At 46.7% G+C, this 22290-nt stretch overlaps 2 protein-coding genes across 2 annotated transcripts in view; both read left to right on the forward strand.

Annotated features, from left to right (window-relative positions):
• Positions 1–8521, forward strand: part of LOC308081967 (aromatase-like) — a gene marked incomplete at both ends in the record, with an annotated part of 13168 nt that extends 4647 nt beyond the window's left edge. Inside the window, 8 exons of the mRNA XM_080423581.1 lie at positions 187–292; positions 675–852; positions 958–1100; positions 2368–2475; positions 2888–3125; positions 7347–7487; positions 7846–7964; positions 8411–8521. Of these exons, the coding sequence (XP_080279707.1) occupies positions 187–292; positions 675–852; positions 958–1100; positions 2368–2475; positions 2888–3125; positions 7347–7487; positions 7846–7964; positions 8411–8521 (1144 nt within the window). The remainder of the gene's footprint in view (positions 1–186; positions 293–674; positions 853–957; positions 1101–2367; positions 2476–2887; positions 3126–7346; positions 7488–7845; positions 7965–8410) is intronic.
• The window catches only part of LOC308079209 (epoxide hydrolase 1-like), a 526014-nt gene that overhangs the window by 19435 nt on the left and 484289 nt on the right, over positions 1–22290 (forward strand). The gene's annotated exons all lie outside the window — the stretch shown is intronic.

Genomic DNA, 22290 nt, shown 5'->3' on the forward strand with positions numbered 1-22290 from the left:
TATATTGTTATTATATTGACTGATGCTAGGTTCTTACTTTACCTGTGATCCTAGATTACTGAGGCACTACACTGTCTCTCTGCATTCTACTGTATGTATGTGTTTCACTCTGGAAAAAGAGTGTCTGCTAAAGGCCCAAATTGTATATTGGACATTAAAGCCAGCATGGCTTGTGTGTGTGTCCAGCCAACAGCTCAATGACTCCATGGACATCCTACTCCGGCGGAAACGGCAAATGATCCTTTCAAATGATCCTCACCCTGACTTTACATCGAAACTCATCTCAGCCCAGGTAGCGTCATATCCAGGGGGTGTACTTGTACATCATGTCCAGGGGGTGTACTTGTACATTATGTCCAGGGGTGTACTTGTACATTATGTCCAGGTGGTGTACTTGTACATCAAGCCGCCTCACGCTATAGAAACAGGAGATACGCTCCTGACGTATGGGCCTCATGGCTCTGGAATCGTTGGTTCCCAAGGCTACTTACAGAGACAGTACTTACATTTTGGTTAATAACTAGAACCGCAGGTCCTTTTTCAAGGGTTCCCCCTGGATTCCTTTGATCATGATACAACTCACTACATAGGGCACGCCTGCAAAATGTTGTTAAACTTCAATAATAACCTTTGCCGTTAAGCTGATTGTGATTGTGTTGTGTGTGTGTGTACAGGATTGTGGTAAACTGACCGCAGACAACGTCAGACAGTGTGTGTTAGAGATGATGATCGCTGCTCCAGACACTGTGTCCCTCTCTCTGTACTACATGCTCATGTTGCTAAACGAGCACCCTGCGGTCGAGAAGAAAGTCCTGGCGGAGATTGATGAGATCGAGCAGAAAGTCCTGATAGGTGACTTACATGATTAAAACCTCCTATTGTTCACAGACTTCACACACAATCACACACATAACACAACATCCAACTATCTCATGTTGGACTTCTTGTGGTCAGCAGGTGACCAGACGGCAGCAGAAAGGATTAATGACCAGACATTCCCGGATCTGGAGAAATTCATCAATGAGAGCCTGAGGTTCCAGCCCGTGGTTGACTTCACCATGCGGAGGGCGCTGGATGATGCTGTCATCAATGGCACCCAGGTGTGTAACAGGTTTTTGGGTAGAGTTGTTACCACTCTAGGTTCGGACTCCCGTTCACACCATATACAGAGTGAATGACACGACACCGTATATGTGTATAAAAATATAGACCTTTTATTATAACACTAAAACATACATTTCATGCAAGGGTACCCTTTTCAATACAATACATCAATGGATCAATATTTAAAATAGCAAGCAACTTCAATTCATATAACACGCAACTCCAATTCATACAACTGAGGAAGGAAGCAAGTCAGTGGATTAGGTGGGTTAGAGATACAGAGTTTGAATCAGTCCGGTCCAGTCCTTTGGTGAATCCGATCCGGTTTTTGTGACCCGCCACAACCGTGACTAGACGGCCAGTAGCCTATAGCCTTGTTCAGTCCGCGAACTCCAGTCCGGAGTTTCCACGTTGCCGCTTTCCGGCGTCCTGCAGACAGCTCCGCTGTAGGAGGAGAACGGTACAATGAATGACAGCACTCTTTGTAACCGGCACTTTCAAACTATGATAAACACGCTGGCGTGATCACTTTCCTTTAACAGGAGTATTAGAAGCACATCAATAAATCTCTGCCACTGCTGCTCTGCCGTCGTCACGTCACCCGTCTGGCTCCAGCGCCTCAACACAGGGAAACAGGAGGACTCGAATTTGTCTCCACAATTACGCTCATAAAGAGCCTTAACACATACGCCAGAGAGGGAAATAGTTACTTTCCTTTATCTGGACGTTAGAGAGCGTTGACACTGCAGAGATCGGGTCCTCAGCGATGTGGAGGGAGGAGGCGATTCAACGTTGCGGAGATCCGACCCACGGTGTGGTGAGGAGAAGAGGTCTGGTCCACGGGCACAGCGTGGAGAGAAGAGGAGATCTTGCCTACAACATGTAGGGAGAGAAGAGGAGGTCTGGTCTGGCGTGACCCGACGACAACAGTGGCAGCAGGCAACTGTCTGGGTGGCGAGAGAGAGCCGGAGGTAGGAACCTGGTGTCCCTTTTATATGGGCGTGGAGTTTTCCTGGCGAATGAATGCCTTCATATCAGTCTGTGTCTGATGCACACGCCTCTGTCACAGCACCTGACAGGTGAACAATACTGTGGCATACAAGTTCATTGTCCATCACGTCAAATATAACACACAGCAAGCATAATCAAAATCGCAGCAAACTATAAAACTCACAATATAAAGTAAACCATTGTCATGCTGCTTAACCATTGGCCCTGTGCATTCTGTGACACAAACTAAAGGCATTATTCACTCTATGACAGATGAAAGGAAAGAACATCCTTTTGGACATCGGCTTGATGCACAAGACGAAAGAAGATGACTCTTTCCCCAAACCTGACGAATTCAACTTGGACAACTTTAACAAAAAAGTATGTCTGCCTGTTCAATGTTTCATGCTAGTGCCCCAGTGGTTCTCAATCTTTTCAGGCCACGACCCCCAAAATACTCATATTTGAACTGGGGACCCCCCAAAATACTCACTTGAACTGGACCCCCCAAAATAAACATATTTGAACTGGGGACCTCCCAAAATAATCATATTTGAACTGGGGACCCCCCACCCTGACAAGCATTTGGAATTGTAGTTGAGGCATTACATTTGGTTTGACTTGGTTCCATAGATAAATATTGTCAAAATAACAGATCTACAAACTTGTAGATCTGTTATTTTCACATTTCTTGTCTCTCTCTCTCTCTCTCTCTCTCTCTCTCTCTCTCTCTCTCTCTCTGGTATCCAGTGGGTTCTTTTATATCTATATTTATATTATATCTCACCAACAGGTCAAAAAGCTGTACTTCCAGCCCTTTGGGCGTGGTAAACGCGGATGCCCCGGGAAGGCTCTCGCCATGGTGATGATGAGAGCCATTCTGGTCACCTTGCTGACCCGCTACACGGTGACGCCCCCTGCTGGTGTCACGCTGAACAGCGTCCGTCATACGCACAACCTGACCATGCAGCCCATCGACCAACAGGCACTGACCATGACCTTTTACCCCAGGTCAAAGGTCAAGACTCAACGTACCCAGGAGAACTAATTATCCCATTAAGAACTGAGGTCGATTCTATAAAATCCAGTGGTGGAAAGTAACTAAGTACTTGTACTCAAATACTGTACTTTTACTTTTGTACTTTTACTCAAGTAAATTTTGAATACAGGACTTGTAACAGAGTATTTATACACTGTAGTATTGATACTTTTACTGAAGTAAAAAATATGAGTAGGCCTACTTCTTCCACCTCTGTCTAAATCAACAGTTCTCAAACTTGTTCAAATTTGTTCAACATTTTTCAAACACATTTCCAAAATAGCAGATGTACAAGTTTGCAGTGTGGCCCGAAGTGACGCGCTGTGAGCTTGTATATCTGATTTTTTTTAATAGCCAACTAAACAACACAAATGCTTTCCTGGTTTTAATGGGTTTTAACTAAGTACATTTACTCAATGGAATACTTTTACTTGTGTCCACTTTGATAAATTATATGATAGGGTGCTGATAGAGAATTTCCCAGTTATTACCATTTGCAGTCCACGTGCACTGCGCACACGCACGTGCCCGCACACACAGGGCCGGTTCTGGGCTGATCAGCGCCCTAGGCGAGATTCCTCTGATGCGCCCCCGCAATTTTTCTGTTTTGGGCGGATTTTGATACTTTTTTTTTCAGTTTTTGGCTACTTTATTTCGGTTTTAGGGTTAGGTTTAGGGTTAGGGTTATGTTATTTTATTCTTTTTAGCGGTGCCAGCCGCTCTACCTTTGACCGTCTGTGTGTGTGTCCGTCCGTCCGTATGTTTGAGCACGGCTTAACATGCAGACCTGCGAGGCACACCGTTGCAACACATGCTGGCGCGCACATGTACACACACACTCACACACACACACACACACACACACACACACACACACACACACACACACACACACACACACACATACACTAAAACGACCGATCTACAATGTGAGTAAAGATTATTAAAAGTAAATAAAGTGAGTACAAATATTTAAATCTAAATACCTTGAGTAAAAATACTTAAGAGTACTTAGATTGAGTAAAAATACTTGAAAGTACTCAAAATGAGAAAAAATACTTAAAAGTTGAAAAAAATAGTAAACCTACTTAAAAGTTGATAAAAAGAGTAAAAATACTTAAAAGTTGTAAAAATGTGTAAAAAATACTTTACAGGAATTAAAATGATTAAAAATACTTAATACATGGAGTAACAATACTTAACAGTACTTAAATTGAGTAAAAATATTTAAACATAGTTAAAATAAGAAAAGATACTTAAAAGTTGATAAAAACTGTATAAATACTCTGTTAGTACCGCCTCAATACCAGCACCCACACAACAAATAGAGTAGTACCGTCTGAATGCCAGCGCCCACACATCAAATAGATTTGTACCGCCTGAATGAGAACACACACTCATCAAACAGAGTAGGCACCGCTTACTCACACTGGGTGTGATTTTTTTTTTTATGTAAAAAAAAAATTCTCCCACCATTTTGGCACCCCCTCTAGATGGCGCTCTAGGCGGCCGCCTAGTTCGCCTATAGGAAGAACCGGCCCTGCGCACACACATAGATTCAAGACATAGTGTCTCCATTAGAACATTCCAACCAGTCAACAATATAATGCATGTGCCAGGTACGAGTTACAAATACAGCCATGATTTGCAGATAATGACAGTTTGAGCCAGTAAGTGCCTGGGACTGGTCCGGGTAACCTTTAAGACCGTAGCTCTGTGAGGCCCTAGTTACTCCCTTTTTCCTATCTCTCACTTTGGTTTCACAGACAGAGAACCATTTGTTTGTCCAAATTGTTGTATTAAGGTAGGATTGTTTATTATTACTTTTGTATTGCATTTTTTATTTAGTAACAATGAATTCTGACTACAGACTGTTTGTGCTTTCTTCAATGCTATGGCCAAGGCCACCTGATGATTTATCCTGCAATATAGCATCCGTATACACGTATCAATAAAACTCTGGAAAGACAGTTCTTGCTTATTGTTTATTTCTCAGTACAGTTCTAGTGTCAATACAAAAAAGCCACATCAGTGCCGAGAGGAAAGTTGTGGTATTGTATGAGGAAGTCTGGAGTGATGGAGAAGTATGTTAAAGCCAAAACAAATCCCAAGACTGAAAATGATTTTCAGACCATGTCCCAATATGTGATTTGTGAAATGTTGTGAAAGGGGAAACCCCCAACCTTGAATTGGTCTACCCCTGTCCTAGACAGGCATACAAGTAGGTGTAAGAGAAAAAACATCATGAATCAATAACATGGCGCACACCAATTTTTGGGGTGGTAAAATGCCGTTTCCCTGAAGTTCCCTACCTTCACTGTGAATGTGTGTGTGCCAAGACACTTATTCACATGTAGTCTTCAGTAGTCATTTGAATCATTATGCACCTTGCATGAGGGAAGAGGAAAGGTTGCAAGTGAGAACAAAAGTCAATTACAAGATTGACAGTTTGGTTTGTCAGCTAAAATTCAAACATGTGGAGAAACCTTTTACTGGAGAACGTTTTACCTTTCTTAATGTATGTTTTAGAGCAGTGGTCTTCAACAGTGGGACCCCTAGGGGGTCCTCAGAGTTACAGGGGGGAGGGGCGCCAAATCTTTGTGTGATAGGAACTTATTTTTTTACATTAACTATTTGAACCCTAGCATCCATACATTTGCCAAAAATAACAGATCTACAAGCTCACAATGAGCTTGTAGATCTGCTATTTTTGGCATAGAGATTTGGTGTAGAGTGGAAAAAGAGCAGACCAAGTTCAGAGCCAAAAGTCAAGTTTACTAAGCATTGTGTGCAAATGTCTGAAAATACACATTAACATGAATTCAGCATATTAATACAAATAATCTGTATAAACAAAAACAAACAAACACTTAAATGAAATTGACCCAACACTGATGATAATGCTCTCACAGCTACGGGGTCCTTGGCTTAAAAAAAACGTTGAAGACCCCTGTTTTAGAGTTATGATTACACACGATCTGTCATTGTTTGGCGTGTTGCACAAACAACAAAAACATGCTCCATTGCTCCCGGTTCTCTAAGCTTTTTGCACCATGACCTAAACGGCGTTCCCGTTTCAACTTTTTAATTCAGCCAAGCTAATCTCCATTTATGTCTAACTGTGTTCTCAATGACAGTCACGTCCGAACCTTCTTTTATCACCAACCCCTCGATGATTTCGACTGGACCGCGATCACACGTGGGAGTAATTTAATGCATTTTTCTTGAGAAACAATCCAATATAGAGGCATAAACCTCTGCCTATAGTATACTGCTTTGAAAACCAATCATGATACCGTCCCAAATGAAACACTGCACCGAAGTATTTGCATTGGCACCTGTATCCTCTCTAATCTCCGATTGGCAAACATAGCAATTGTTCCGCTGCTTATTTTAATGCAAAAGAACGTAAGCATACGTCAACAAATCCTACCTGTTACGTAGCGTAATTCACTTTCAATTTAAAACTCCAGTGTCTTCCATTATTCCTGGGATTTCATCTTTTGGACACAGATCACCTTCCATAACTTCACAGTGGTAAATCTAAGGGTTACTTCCGTAACCCCGGTTTTGTAAATTGCGAACAAGGTGTTCACATATGGGAAACAGCGCCCTCTGGCGATGTACAGAAGCTTCACATTCACTCCCTCAGGGCCAAACCCTTTTTGGCCCGATGGGTCTTCCGTCGCTTTCCGGTAGCCCCCTTACCCGAGGGCATAAAAGGAGACCGGAACGCGGAAGTCATTCTCTTGATACACCAGCTTCCTTCTGCCTACGGTGAAGCAAAAAGAAGGGTGTTTTTGTGAACACCTCGTTCGCAATTTACAAAACCGGGGTTACGGAAGTAACCCTTAGTTTTGCTACATTGCTCTCTCGGTGTTCACATATGGGAGATATAAACCCCCGGAATGTATCTACAAATCGAGATACCACAATACCTGCCCCAGTACCGGGCGCCAGGGGCGTGGCCCTCAGCACCCAGGCGCCATCAGACCCACCGGGTCTGAGGCAAGGATCAGGAAAGTAGGGTCCTGACACACCATTGTCAGCCCTAAGAACTAAAAGACAGGCACAGCCTGTCCATCTTCGTGGAGGGCCCTGACAGACCGAAGTCCGCCTTACTGACCTAAGGCCCGGACGTCGGCCTATGACATACTAGGCACAAGGGCATGAACAGATCCTACATCCGTTCTATGCCCCTACCCACCTTCAGGTGGAAGCCACACCCCGGACTGCGAGCGCCAAGGAAGACGCCGTCACGTCCAGGCTAGAAAGACAGCGAAAGTCAAGGAGACTACCAACACGCTGTCATGTAGACGTCCTGAAAAACCCGCCTCTGCAGAGGGCCCAGGACGTCAACACCCCCTAGGAGGCACAAGGGCATGAACCGACCTTACGTCTGTTCCATGCATCTACCCCACCGTCAGGTGGAAACCACGCCCAGGACTGCGTGCGCCATGGAGGGCGCTGCCACGTCCAGGCCAAAGAGAGCAGCGAAAGTCGAGGTAGACGACTAACTTGCTGCCGTGTAGGCGTCCTGAAAAACACACCTCTGCAGAGGGCCCAGGACGTCGACACACCCCTAGTAGAGTGCGCTCTCAGGCCGTCAGGCACTGGGGCTCCGCTACTAGTGTACGCCAGGCGAATAGCATCCAAAATCCACCGGGAAGACGTTGACTAAGCCACCGCCTTCCCCGTGACCCGGGCCCCAGAGAAACGAACAACCGGCTGGGTCGGTTCTGGGCCACAGTCCTTCGGACATACACCCCCAGGGCCTTCACTGGCCAGAGACAGTGCAGCCTCCGATCCACCTCCGGGCAACCGGAGGCAGGTGAAAAGCCACCTCCTCAGTAGGCTTTAACCACTGCTAGGTAGTCTTGGGGACAAACGCCGGGTTGGGTTTGAAGACAACCCTACCGTCACCTCCAGCGAACCTCATGCACTCTGGAGTCACCGAGAGGGCACGAATATCGCTCACCCGTTCCGCTGTCAACAGCGCAACCAGGAGTACCGTCTTGAACGTGAGGAACTTTGGTTCCTCCGTCTCCAACGGCTCAAAAGGAGGACGAGAGAGTGAGTCGAGCACCAGGACCAAGTCCCAACGCGGCGAACAGGGACCTTGAGACAGGATGTGCACGCAGCGCACTTCATGAACTGGCCCACAAGGGGCTGTTTTACGCGGTTTTCCCCTCGAAGCCAACCGTGGCTCACTGAGATAGCCGCCAGGTACCCTTCGATTGTGGAGAAAACGTTTCCCAGATCATACCTATCCTGTAGGAAGATCAGGACGTCTGCTACCGAAACCTGGAGCGGAACCATGCACAGCCGGGGACCGTCCCAGATACCATTCCTCGCACACGCCCTACTTTGTCCCGTAGAGAGACCTAGTGGAGTGTGCCCTAGCGGCCTAAATAGTATCCGCTAGTAGTGGAAAAACAGTCATTTCAGCGAACGAACGACTTTGTCCACGTTCACGGCAATGAATAGTTCAATTGACTCGTTCACGTTCTCGTTCAGCAGCTCCACTCTCTAGTGTGAAAACGCCCTCGTGGGAGCGTCTTTGTTTTCTACGTCGCACGTACAGCCCAACCTCCCGTCCTATACGCGGGGGGAGGGGATGGGGGCATGCACTATAGTGTGAACGTAACCGTCCCAGAAAAAGAACAAACTCGTTCACATTCACGGCAAGGAACTAGTTAATTTGAGCGAGTCGAACCCCACGATACCCCACTGGTAGCCACCATTCTAGGTGGAAAACCAGTCGCAGTCAAGTTTTTCCTCCACGGGCCAGACCCACAATTCTATTTCTGCGGGTCTGGGATGAAAGGTTTCGCCCTTCGCCTGCTGTCGCAGATCCCTGCGTAGCGGGAGGGGCCAAGGTTGCTTTTCAGAGGAGGGGAGCTATCCCCGACCTCCGGGAGCCCCGTACCGGAGCCACCAGCAACGCCACCAAGCCTTGGAGTCTGATCCGTTCCGGAGTGGGGTGGATCAGTTCCAGCGGAGGGCACGCATAAGGCAGCCCCCACGACCATTCGTGCGCCGGGGCGTCCAGGTCCAGCGGAGCCCGCTCTCTCATTGAGAGGAACAGCGAGCAATCTGCGTTCTCCTCCGCGGCAACTAGGTCCAGATCTGGTCCGCGACCCCGGTGCGGAAACCAATCTGAATAAAAGTCTCGCCTCTGGACAGAGGATCGGTTCCCCTGTTCAGAAGGCCAAGTACATGAGAGGCGCTGATTGATTCCAAGTGTGCGTCGCACCACAAAATCAAACCTCCGTGCCAGACTGTTCAAGGTAGGAGATCTCGGACCTCCTTGCTTGTCGGTACAGGCCATGGTCGTGGTATTGTCCGTCCTGACCTGAACGTGACGTCCACCGATATGGGGCTCAAAGTGTTTTACCGCCAAAAGGACTGCCATCAACTCCAAGCAGTTAATGTATGCTGTCCTCATGCTGCGGTTCCACAGACCCATGGCCGTCCGGCCCCCGAAGGTGGTGACCCACCCTGTGAGGCTGTCATCGGTGGCGATCATCATTCTTGAGATGATCCTCCCTACCGGGACGCCCTCCGACAGGAAAGAAGCTACTCTCCCTTGTTGGAGGGACTGCATGCATGCCGCGGACACTGTCACACGGCAAAAAACCTGAGGGAGCCCAACCAGAGATACCGCATCCAGTGCGATACCTATAAGGTAGCGTGATGGGACTGGGTGAGCACACACTACGTGCACTTCTCGAAGTTCAGTGTGAATCCCGGGGAGGTCAGGTGCGACACCACCAGTCTATGGTGATGACATGCATCCAGAACGCGAGTCCGCACTCAGCAACCAAATGTTCTATGTAGGTTGCGATGCGGACTCCCCTCTGTCTCAGAGGAGCTATCGCTTGAGTGCATTTCATGAACATCCTGGGACTCAAGACATTTCAAACGAGAGGACCAGGTACCTGTACACACGACCCTCGAACTCGAAGCGCAGTATTTTCCTGTGCGGCGGGTAGATAGGGATGTGGAGAAGGGCGTCCTTGAGATCTAGTGAGCTCTCAGATCCAAGATAGGACGTAGCCCCCCCCCCCTTTCTTCTTGACCAGGAAGTATCTCAAGTAGAAAACGAGCCGGCTTTCTCCTGGTGACACTGTCCTTACGGCGTTCTTGCGTAAAGGGAGGCAGTCTCCTCTCGCAACGTCACCGCCGCTTGACCACTAGCGTGTAACAACAGTGCTCTGTTGGCCATGGGTGGTCCGGTGGAAAAAGCAGTATGTACCGCCAAACAGTTCATTTCAGTGAACGAACGATTTAATTCACGTTCACGGCAATGATTTGTTCAAAAGATTCGTTCAAAGAATCGTTCAAACCGCCAAACAGTTCATTTCAGTGAACGAACGATTTAATTCACGTTCACGGCAATGATTTGTTCAAAAGATTCGTTCAAAGAATCGTTCAAACCGCCAAACAGTTCATTTCAGTGAACGAACGATTTAATTCACGTTCACGGCAATGACCAAAGATTCGTTCAAAGATTCGTTCAAGGATTCGTTCAAACGATTCGTTCAAATGATTCGTTCAAGTTCGGTAGCGCTTCCGGTCCCGGTGGGGCGTAAGGGGCTACTATGTGCATGCAACTGTGTGCACCTGATCCCACTAACATGACTGCACAATGCACAGTCGCAGGAGGAGTTAACCAGTCCGCCTGTCGTGTGTGCGGTGTGCTGGGGGGGCATGAACGAAATCGTGAACGTAACGGTTCCAAAGAGTGAAGAGTGTCCGTTCGTTCACGTCAAGCACTAGTTCTTGTGAAAGGATCGATCATAACCGACACATCATTATACTGTCCACTCGTGTGTGACAACAAGGCCCTGTTGGACATGGGTGGTTTTGTGGAAACTGCGGCCTGTACCCCTGTGCTCTCATATGAAGCACCCAGGGGTCGGCGTTGCATTCTTTGCATCGCTCGATGCGGAGTGACAAAGGATTTGGAGGGGTTGTTATTAATGTCGGGCGTACGCGAGCCGCCATCCTGGCTGTACTCGTTGGCCCGGCAACCATGTTTGGCTTTTTCCTGGTAACACTTCCCTTACGGCATTCTTGCGTAATAGAGAGGAGATCTCCTCTCGTAACGTCACCGCCGCTTGACCACTCGCTTGTGACAACAGTACTTCGTTGGACATAGGTGGTCTGGTGGAAAATTGCAGTCTGTAACCCTTTGCTATCGTACGAAGCACCCAGGGGTTGGGGTTGCATTTTTTCCATTGCTCGATGTGCATTGACAACGGATTTGGGGGGGTTGTTATTTTAGTCGAGCGTACATGAGCCGCCATCTTGGCTGCACTCGTTGGCCTGACAACCGTGCTTGGTGTTACTTCCGGGCCCATGTACACGGCCATTTTGGAAATACTGGCCACGCACGTGGGCGCCGCCATTGTTGCCGGCAACACGTGTCTGCAAGCAGCGGCAGCCATCTTTATTGGCAACACGTGTTGTGCAGGGGGGGGCGGCCATTTTGGCTACCCCCACCTTCCTTACGACAATTTTGCTTATTTTTACCTTGTGACTTTCTTTTATGGACCAAGGAAAATTTTGGCGTGACCCCTTTAGAAAATGACGGTTTTGGCCCGCCATAAAGCCTTTGTTCTGTCCAGCGACCACCATGGACCCCCCGCAGGGGGTCTGTAGTGGTCGCTGGCTCATTTTGGGTACTTTTGGTTGCAATCTTTTTGGTTGTTTACAAGCATTTTTTGTCATATAAGCAACATTCGCAACATAAGCAGGGGACACAATCACATTCAACAGTGCATACACATTCACGTAATTCTCTACAAAGACATGTGTATTCAACTGTGCATGCATATTCACGTAATTCTCTACAATGACATGTGATTGCGACGGCAGGGCTTTTGGTTGCAATTCTTTTTTGTTTTTTATTACACAAGCACTGTATTGTCATATAAGAAACATTTGCAACAGAAGCAGGGGACACCAGTGCATGCACATTCACGTAATCCTGTACTATGAATTGTGTGTGTGTGTCTTGTAACTCGGGGCTAGTGGTGCAGTTTTCTGTCGCCGCTAGCTCCGGTTTTGGTGGGGTTTGGAAAGCGGGGAGGCGTCGCTGTCCCTCTGGTCAAGCTGCTCGCCTCTGGTCGGTAGCGGGTGGGGCGGAGGAAGACTGGGAAAAGCAAGCTGGACCTACCTGCCGGGTCTGTGGTGAACCACCGTGCCCTTCCGTGGGTGACGCGCAAACCGAGTACTCTACCAGCCCATTCTGTGGAGTATTTGTCGAGAAAGATCTCCTGTGTGAGGCGTCGCATCTCAGCTAGCGCTGGTATAGCGGCGTCTCCGGTCTCGAGTTGCTTTTTTAAATTTACACAGACACTTACTTTGTCATGGAAAAACATTTCGAGTCACACAAACAAAGGGAACACATAGGCATGCACATTCGGCCAGATCTGTACGCTGATGTGTGTGTCGCGGCTTCTTCCAGGGCTGGGGAGCCCAAGGGAAGGTGGCGAGAACTGAGCCTGGTGGTCCACGATGGCGCGTGCGTCATGGTAGACGTCATGGTGTGTGTCCCACTCATCCAGGGGCTGTGAGCAGGAACGGGTGTCGCGTCCTCACCGGGGGGAGGGGATATCCAAGCTGGCTCCCCGGTCGCGGCGATCGGCGGTAGTGTTAAGCTCTCGTCGAGTCATCGTAGAGGACGTAGGTGGCTAGGCTAGGCTAGACTAGGCCAAGGCCACTGAGCTAGCTAGAGGCCAGGCTAAGCTAAGGCTGTTTTAGCTAGGCCAAGGTAACTAGTCTGGTTAGTTTAACGTCCGTAGAATGCAGTGTTTTCCTCGTCCGGAAAAGCACGGCGGGGATAGGAGGGAGAGAAGGAGGTCCGGGGAACTCTCAATGGACTGAGAATCCTACCCGTCGCTTCAGAGTTAGTAGAACCCGCAGACCTCGATCTTGTAGAAAGGTGAGAAGCTCCTTCATCGTAGGCAGAAGGAAGCCAAGAGAATGACTTCCGCGTTCCGGTCTCCTTTTATGCCCTCGGGTAAGGGGGCTACCGGAAAGCGACGGAAGACCCATCGGGCCAAAAAGGGTTTGGCCCTGAGGGAGTGAATGTGAAGCTTCTGTACATCGCCAGAGGGCGCTGTTTCCCATATGTGAACACCGAGAGAGCAATGTAGCAAAACTGTTTTACTTTTAATTTCGCCTGCCCTAAATGTAAATCCTGGGAATGCTACTGCATACCCCCCCACCCCCCTTATATATATTTTGGCAGATCTGCACTGATCTGGGAACGCTACTGCATACCCCCCCACCCCCCTATATATTTTTGGCAGATCTGCACTGATCTCATAAATAGCCCCTATGGAATCCTCACGACAAATCCCTGCAGATGACATTGTGATCTGTAGTCTGGGACCTGGATAAGATGTATGCACTTAATTTAAGAGAGAATATCTCAACTGTTCATGGCTAATATGACCCCAGGGAACAACTTAGGAACTTTGACTAATTCTCTATCCGGGACGAAATACCCGAAAAAGACCACGCCCTTTTTAAAATGACCGTAACCGGTGCACTACTTCCAACATGGCTCTATCTGCTAAACCGTTGGAGCTACAGATTTACTGAGGTGCTCAAAATGTTCAGAATATGGGAGACTGGGGACAAAAGTAACAGGGGGCAAAAGTAACACACCCAATAATTCTAATTAGAAATAAGCTAGAGGGGTGAGACTTATTGTGCACATGTAGGGTCCTCTCTCTGCTACGGAGCCCCTGAGGGGACATTACTAGGTAGATTGTTCTAAGGGCCCGTACACACTGCAGGAGATTGGGTCCGATATTGCTGTCCCCGACATTTTTTGGCGCTATCTTGCTAGATATTCGGCCCTGTCGCAGACAGAAGATCGGACAGTATCATACAGTATGAAAGGGTCTGCGAGGAGATCCACGCTACAGCCAATGAGAGCACATTACAGCCACCGTGGCTAGGGGAGCGTCGCTGGATCTGACCACAACAAACAGTCCCTACCGCAATATTATCGTGCAGTCCTGTATTAAGTTAACATTATAAAACAAAAGGAGAGAGTGAGCGAGCCTGGTGGGCTGCATGTTTATTTTAGAGGAATTGTACAGAGAGAGAGAGAGAGACAGAGACATAGAGCGAGAGCGAGCTCTGTGTGTGTGTGTGCAGCATGAGCACGCCGCGCCGTCTCTGAACAGCGTTGCCAGATGTTGCGAGAGAAATAAGCAACCAGGTCTATGAAAACAAGCACTTAAAACCTATTTACAAATACATTGGATATTTGAAAATAGCCGATCTACAAGCTCACAACGCGTCGCAGCTATTTTCAAAGAAAAATCTTGAGAAAATTGTGGAATATTTTCCAAATCCACACAAATCTTGTATGGGGGTCTATGATGGCACAACATATTTACAGAAGGGGGTCTGCGGACAAATACATATTATGTGTTGTTTAAACCACTGGTTTAAACCACTGGTTTAAACAACATTAGGAAACAAGGCCAAATAAGCAACTACACAAATAAGCCCAAAAAACGCACCCCGCAACAACCAATATTTACAAGCAACTCTACAGAAAAACAAGCCCAAAGTCGCTTATAATAAGTGGACATGGCAACGCTGTTACTGAGTTTCATTGCGCACTTTTAAGCTTTCTTGACTTGTTTCAGAGAGAGAAAAAACGAGAGAGAGAGAGAGAGAGAGAGAGAGAGAGAGAGAGAGAGAGAGAGAGAGAGAGAGATACATACAGAGAAATAGAGAATTAATGATTTAATTTCAACAATCAGCGTCCTGTCTCGGTCTCGTGCATATCACGGGAGCTGTGCACGTTTTCATGAGACGTCGGTTAAAATGAATTGGAATAAAAACAAATGTATGTATCGGGTCTGGATAGCATCCTAGAGAACTATCCTACAGTGTGTGATCCCTAGTCGTTGATCAATCGTATAGTGTGAAAACCACAACGATATATGACAGCCGATTTCAAGAAATAAACTCCTGCAGTGTGTAATGCTTAACGATCAGACGACTCCCCGACCACTTTAAAGTCCTACAGTCTGTACCTGCCTTAAGGGTAGGTACATTATTTTAAGAGCTGGTGGTTTATGTTTTCTGGTATGGAAAAACATTTAAGATGTTGGCAGAAAAAAAACATAGGCTATAACATACATTTTGTAGGAGTACAAAATGTTTTTAAAGGGGAAATATATTCTTTGGAGGGGATGACATTAAAAAATCAAGGCTATAACATTTACTTTTTAGGAGATGAAAATGTTTTTAAAGGGGAACGATATTTCTTTGGAGGGGATGAAATAAAATAATTCAAGGCTAGAAGATGTATTTTTAAGGAGATGAAAAAGTTTTTAAAAGGGAAGAATATTTTTTTTACAGGGGATGACATTTTTTAAAAGGGGGATGATTTTCTTTTTTTTAGGGGATGACATTTTTTTTTATTTTTTAGAAAAGTTATTTTTTTAGGTTAGTATTTTTTTCAAAGTCGACTTTATACCTTAAATATTTACCTAAAAAAAAGATACATTTTATTTTGAAGGGCTGCGCTCCTTGACCCCAAACACGCCCCCACGTCCTTCTTGAGTGACAACGATGCGTCTAAACACGCCCCCACAGTGTTTGCTATGAGAACGTACTAGCAGTTATATATCAAGATGATGACGCAATGCAATTATTATATTTATACTTATATTACATAAACACCAGGTCGGCTCAGGCTAAGGATAAGGATAAGGATAATTCCTTTTAACAGGTCGTTCATGAAAGTCCTTGCGGTCTTGTTTCCAATGAGAACCTGTGAGCAATTGGGGTTAAGAGTCTTGCTCAGGGACAAATTTCATATCATCGGCACATATGCTGGGATAGCCTGGAATCGAACCTGGGGCAACCAGGGCCTCTGGTTCCCTAGGCGGGCTCACTAACCACTCAGCTATGGCCGCCCCAATGGCTGCCACTGTAGTTCTTTTAAGGCGGCTTTCCATATGCATGGCCTCACCCTACCCCACACCACACCGTCCACTTGTGCCTCGGCAGGCATGCAATGCTCATGTAGTATGTTCTTGCACTCTATTTCACGTCCGTCGCTTAACACCTACACTGCAAGTCACACAATGGACAATTGATATGCATCTATAGGCTTATTCTTATGTTAATTCGCTAGGTGTGGAGTCTGGAGCCTTTGAAAACTTTGTTGAGGTGCGAATTTAAAGTAGTTTTAAATCTATGCGTGTGCCTGCGTGTGCTCCTGGTCAAATAGGTTCCGGCACGGCGTGCAAGGCCGTCCAGTGAGCATTGCACCCCTGTGCCTCGGTTTCCACTACAATGAAGTGGGTAGAGTGGTGTGTAAGTGGTACTAAACTGGTGCCTAAAAAGTACCCAGTCCTGGGTAGGTCTGAGCTAGGCCAATCACTCACCGACTTTTTATTTAGAACAGGATATACAGTTGTAAAACATTATAATACTTTATAGATTATTATAATCACAGTTAAAATCTATTCTAGTGTGTTATAATTATCATAGTTGTAAAACATTATAATACTTTATAGATTAGTATAATCACAGTTATAATCTATTATAGTGTATTATGATTATCATAGTTGTAAAACATTATACTACTTTATAGTGTATTATGATCACAGTTGTAATCTATTATAGTGTGTTATAATTATCATAGTTGTAATAAATTATAATAATTTATATTGTATTATAATCAGTTATAATCCATTATAGTGTATTATAATTAGCATAGTTGTAATACATTATGATTTATTTTGTATTATAATCACAGTTATAAGGATCCATTTGGTTCATACCGAACCAAATGGTTCACCTGCACGTGCACAGGTGATTTGCATTTGTATACAGGACAGTTGGCCACTCATTTACATTACATTGTTAGACAAAAAACAATGACCTCCATCTATGTTTACATTACAAATGAGCGTCAATGACCGGAGTCTGCTACTCATACCTGTGGATTTGAGAGGGGGTACTTTTGTGTAATGGAAACGGTAGATATTTTGATGCGGTGTGGTATGGTGTGGTGTGGTGTGGTGTGGTGTGGTGTGGTGTGGTGTGGTGCTTAAGCTGCAGTGGAAAGGGGGCTTAAGATCGCCTTTTAAAACACCCTTCTGTTTGCTGCTGCCTTTCACAGTTATTATTTCCCCCCTTTCTCTTCTGGCGATTTTCTAATGAATGCAAGTAATAAATAGAAAACTAAAAATAGATAGGATTATAGAGAACTTCGCCTATTTGTAGAATCACTTCCTACAAATCAAAAAAGAATAAAAACATACATGCATGCATGTGTATACAGTATAACCACATATGTGATACATGTCCTGGTGGTCGCACAAACACTGGGTTACACCCAGATGTCGCGACACCACTAATCTCATCTATCCTACTCTTTCAACTCACGTCGAGCAAGTGGTAACGGGAGGGCTTTGGAATTGCCACTCGGCTGTGGTGGAAGGCAAATCTTCTTTCATCTCAGGCTACGCATCCTTGCTCTCCCTCAACTTCCTTGCTCTGACTGAGACTTGGATCAGACCAGAAAACACTGCTACGCCCGCGGCTCTGTCAGATGTGTACTCTTTCTCTCACACTCCCAGAGCCGTGTGGACAGGTGGTGGTGCTGGTCTGCTAATTTCCAGAAAATGGAAATACTCACTGTCACAATTCTCTCCTACCTCCTTTGAATTTCATGTGGTCACTGTTTCTCATCCAGTCAAGCTCACCATTGCAGTTGTTTATCGCCCACCGGGCCCTGCTGGTGGCTTCCTGGAGGAGCTGGACCATCTAGTCTCTCACTTCCCTGTCGATGGCTCTGGATTCATCCTTCTGGGTGACTTCAACCTCCCGACTGAGAAGCAGCTAGACCCACTACTTTCGTTTCTCGCCGCCTTTGACCTAGTTATTTCCCCATCTCCTCCTACCCATGAGGCGGGCAACCAACTGGACCTGATCTTCACCAGAGGCTGCTCTACTGCTAACCTGTCTGACACTCCTCTTTCCAGTGAAAAGGGTAAGAAACTCTCTGATCACTACTTCAAGTCCTACTCTCTCTCTCCTCTCCCCCCTCACAGCCCCTCCCTACCCACATGATTTCCTCAAGTCACAATCTTCGCTCACTTTCCTCTACTGATCTTTCCTCTTCTGTTCTCTCTGCTCTCCCTGCCCCTGAATCCTTTGCTCTTCTATCCCCTGATACCGCCACAGATCTTCTTTTCTCTACTCTATCCCCTGATACCGCCACAGATCTTCTTTTCTCTACTCTATCCTCTTCTCTCGACCATCTCTGTCCCCTCACCACCAGGCCTGCACGGCAAACTCCACCTGCCCCCTGGTTGTCGGACTCAGTGCGGACTGAGAGACGGAGCCTGAGAGCGGCTGAGCGCAAATGGAGAAATGGCAACCTCCTGGAGGACCTTCTCACCTTCCAATCTCTCATTTCTACTTTTTCCTCCTCTCTATCAGCTGCTAAAGCTGCTTTCTTCTGCACTAAAATTCAGGCTTCTGCTTCCAACCCTAAAAAACTCTTTGAAACTTTCTCCTCCCTCCTCGTCCCTCCTCCCTGACGATTTCGCCAACTTCTTTGACAAGAAGGTGAACGATATCCGATCCTCCTTCGCTCCTCCCCCGGCTGGTGCCCTGCGCACTACCCACACCCGTCTGCCTGCCACCCCCCCCCTCTCTACCTTCATCTACTCCTCTCCCCCCCCTCCCCCTCTCTATCCCACTTTTCTCCCCTCTCCCCTAAAGAGGTCCTTCTCCTCGTTACCTCTAGTCGCCCCACCTCATGCTCTCTGGACCCGGTCCCATCCACTCTGCTGCAGTCTATTGCACCTGAACTTCTTCCCTTCTTAACCCACCTTATTAACACCTCTCTGACGTCTGGCTACTTTCCCTCTGCTTTCAAGACTGCCAGAGTCACCCCCCTCCTGAAGAAACCAACACTTGACCCCTCTGAGATCAAGAACTACAGACCGGTTTCCCTTCTATCCTTCCTATCTAAAACTCTCGAACGTGCTGTCTTCAAACAACTGTCCTCCTACCTCCACCAGAACAACCTCCTGGACTCCAACCAGTCTGGGTTCAAAGTGGGTCACTCGACAGAGACTGCCCTCCTGGCAGTGACGGCGTCGCTCCATGCCGCTAGAGCTCTCTCCTCCGTCCTGATACTCCTGGACCTGTCTGCAGCGTTCGACACGGTGAACCATCAGATCCTCCTCTCCACCCTCGAGGGGATGGGTGTCTCAGGCTCTACACTCTCCCTGTTTGCATCCTACCTGACGGGTAGGATGCTAGAGCGAACTCTCTCTCCTCCGTCCTGATACTCCTGGACCTGTCTGCAGCGTTCGACACGGTGAACCATCAGATCCTCCTCTCCACCCTCGAGGGGATGGGTGTCTCAGGCTCTACACTCTCCCTGTTTGCATCCTACCTGACGGGTCGCTCCTACCAGGTGATGCTGAGAGGTTCTGTGTCAGAACCACACAGGCTCACTACTGGGGTTCCCCAAGGCTCGGTTCTGGGTCCTCTTCTTTTCTCTCTCTACACTACATCTCTTGGTGCTGTCATCCACTCCCATGGCTTTTCCTACCACTGCTATGCCGATGACACCCAGCTGATCCTCTCATTCCCCCCCTCTGACACACAAGTGGAGGCACGCATTGCTGCTTGTCTGGCTGACATCTCGGAGTGGATGTCGACGAACCACCTGAAGCTCAACCTGGACAAGACCAAGCTGATGTTCCTCCCGGGGAAGGGCTGTCCGCACAGAGACATGGCCATCACCATTGATAATGCTGTGGTGACGTCAACTCGGACTGCGAAGAATCTGGGTGTGACCTTGGACGATCAACTGTCGTTCTCGGCTAACATCGCATCAGTGACACGGTCCTGCAGATTCCTCCTCTACAACATCAGGAGGATTCGCCCCTTCCTCACGGAGAAGGAAGCCCAGGAGCTCATCCAGGCTCTTGTCATCTCCAGCCTGGACTACTGCAACTCCCTCCTTGCTGGTGCTCCGGCATCAGCCATCAGACCTCTGGAGCTTGTTCAGAAAGCTGCGGCTCGTCTGGTGTTCAACCGCCCCAAGTTCTCCCACACAACTATCCTTCTCCGTTCTCTGCACTGGCTCCCCGTAGCGGCTCGCTTTCAGTTTAAAACCCTGGTGCTAGCCTATAGGGCAGTGAAAGGAACAGCTCCTTCTTACCTCCGGGCTATGGTCGATGCCTACACCCCTGCCCGACCACTTCGGTCTGCCACCTCGGGGCGACTGATTGCCTCAAGGGTCCTTCTGGTCGATCGACACGGTCACGACTTTTTTCTGTTCTGGCCCCACAGTGGTGGAATGAACTTCCCACTGATGTCAGGACAGCAGAGTCACTGCCCATTTTTCGCCGCAGGCTGAAAACCCACCTCTTCAGGAAACACTACCCTTCCTCTTTGCCTGGCCTACTTGTTGTTAACTAGTTGTACGAACTCTTGTTTTATTTTTGTATTGTTTTATTGGATCTTGTTTAGTCGATACACTTATTTGTTTTAGCTCGTGCTCATTTGATTTTGCTATTTTGTCTCATCTGTTTAAGAAAGTAGGTAGCTGATATAATGCACTTTTACCTTAGCGCTAGGTATACTCTTGGTTGCTTGTTTTTGCAGAAAATGCACTTAAGACTTCTGGTGATTAGTAGTTTTGTTCCCTACTTATGTTGAATGCACTTATTGTAAGTCGCTTTGGATATGTAATGTCAGAGATTTGATGACGTTGCTAGGTAAACCTGAAATAAAGCCTTGTTAGTTGACTACCCCCTTGTTGCCTGTTGACATTCGACAAAACGTTTACCACATGGGGAATTTGATAGAGTTATTTGATCCATATGTTTTCAATCAGTAAACTTGCCTTGGTTAACGCTTTGATTAAATGTCAAATGATGTGTTGAATGTCAGGATGACCTGCTGTATCTCTTTATGACCTGGATATGTACTTTTTTGACACTAATTCCATTGTCAGTTGTCACCTATCACAGATAAACCGGGCACATGTTCCCTATGATACCAAAAGAACGACTTATTTATGGAACCAAAAGTTGTACGTAAAGATGATCAACAACTTATTATTATGATGACACCCTGACACCTGTACATCTGATACATCTCCATCCTACGTGTCAGGATCCTAACCAATGATGAGGACACACATGTCCAACGTCAGGAAGTCCATCTGTGTATAAAAACTGCTGTATGTTATTGTAACTTCAGAGTGAGAATAACCTTTTTGCTGTAATTTGTTCTGTCCTGTGTGCTCGCTCAGTAATACAGAATTGATTTTATTGGATTGACATCCGTTCTTGTCTGAGTCTTATTCTTGGGTGTCGACTGGTCAAATCTTGGGTTTATGAGAACCAAACCATCTTTTCATCTTTCTTGGGGTCATCCCCAATTTCCAGGGTTACATTTTAACCCTATCAAATGCTGTCTAACAGCCTCAATCAATCAGCAAGTAATAGTTAATTGATGTAGTTAGATGGCCGTGCCTGAATTGACAGGGTGTGCCAGCACGGGAGAGCCGAGCCAAGACAAGGGTAAGTGGGGCTATTCACGACTTGTTCATGTATACTTACCCGGAAAGTGTACAGATCACACAGGACTTAAAAGCCACTGGATGAATGATTGGGCTAGGTGTAGGTCACCTGAATCTAGTTTGCGGTATCAATTTCATTAAGTACTTTTACTTAAAATAGTTACTTTTTCTGAGCATGTGCATGTCTGTAAGTGGCGCATGTGTTGCACTGTCTCCTGTTTGTGTTTAATTAGTGTAACTGGTTGCATTTTTGTGTTGCACTCAGCTGCTGTTGATGCCGTGCTCATACATATGGACATAAAATCACACTCAGTCACTTGTAGGAGCGGTTGGCACCGCTCAGAAAATAAATATATATTTTAAAGGAGACAATGAATAAATAAATAAATGCTGGGCACATGAACAAACCTTCATACTTTCAGAATAGATATTTTAGACCTTTAACTAAAACTTGAAATTGGATATCACAATGTGGCTTTGGGCAGTTCACAAATTGTCCACCAGATGGTGCCTTTGTTCATGTTTTAATCACCACATCAGCTAGTTG

Source organism: Gymnoscopelus braueri, assembly GCF_963280865.1.
Source record: "Gymnoscopelus braueri genome assembly, chromosome: 3".
Lineage (NCBI taxonomy): Eukaryota > Metazoa > Chordata > Actinopteri > Myctophiformes > Myctophidae > Gymnoscopelus > Gymnoscopelus braueri.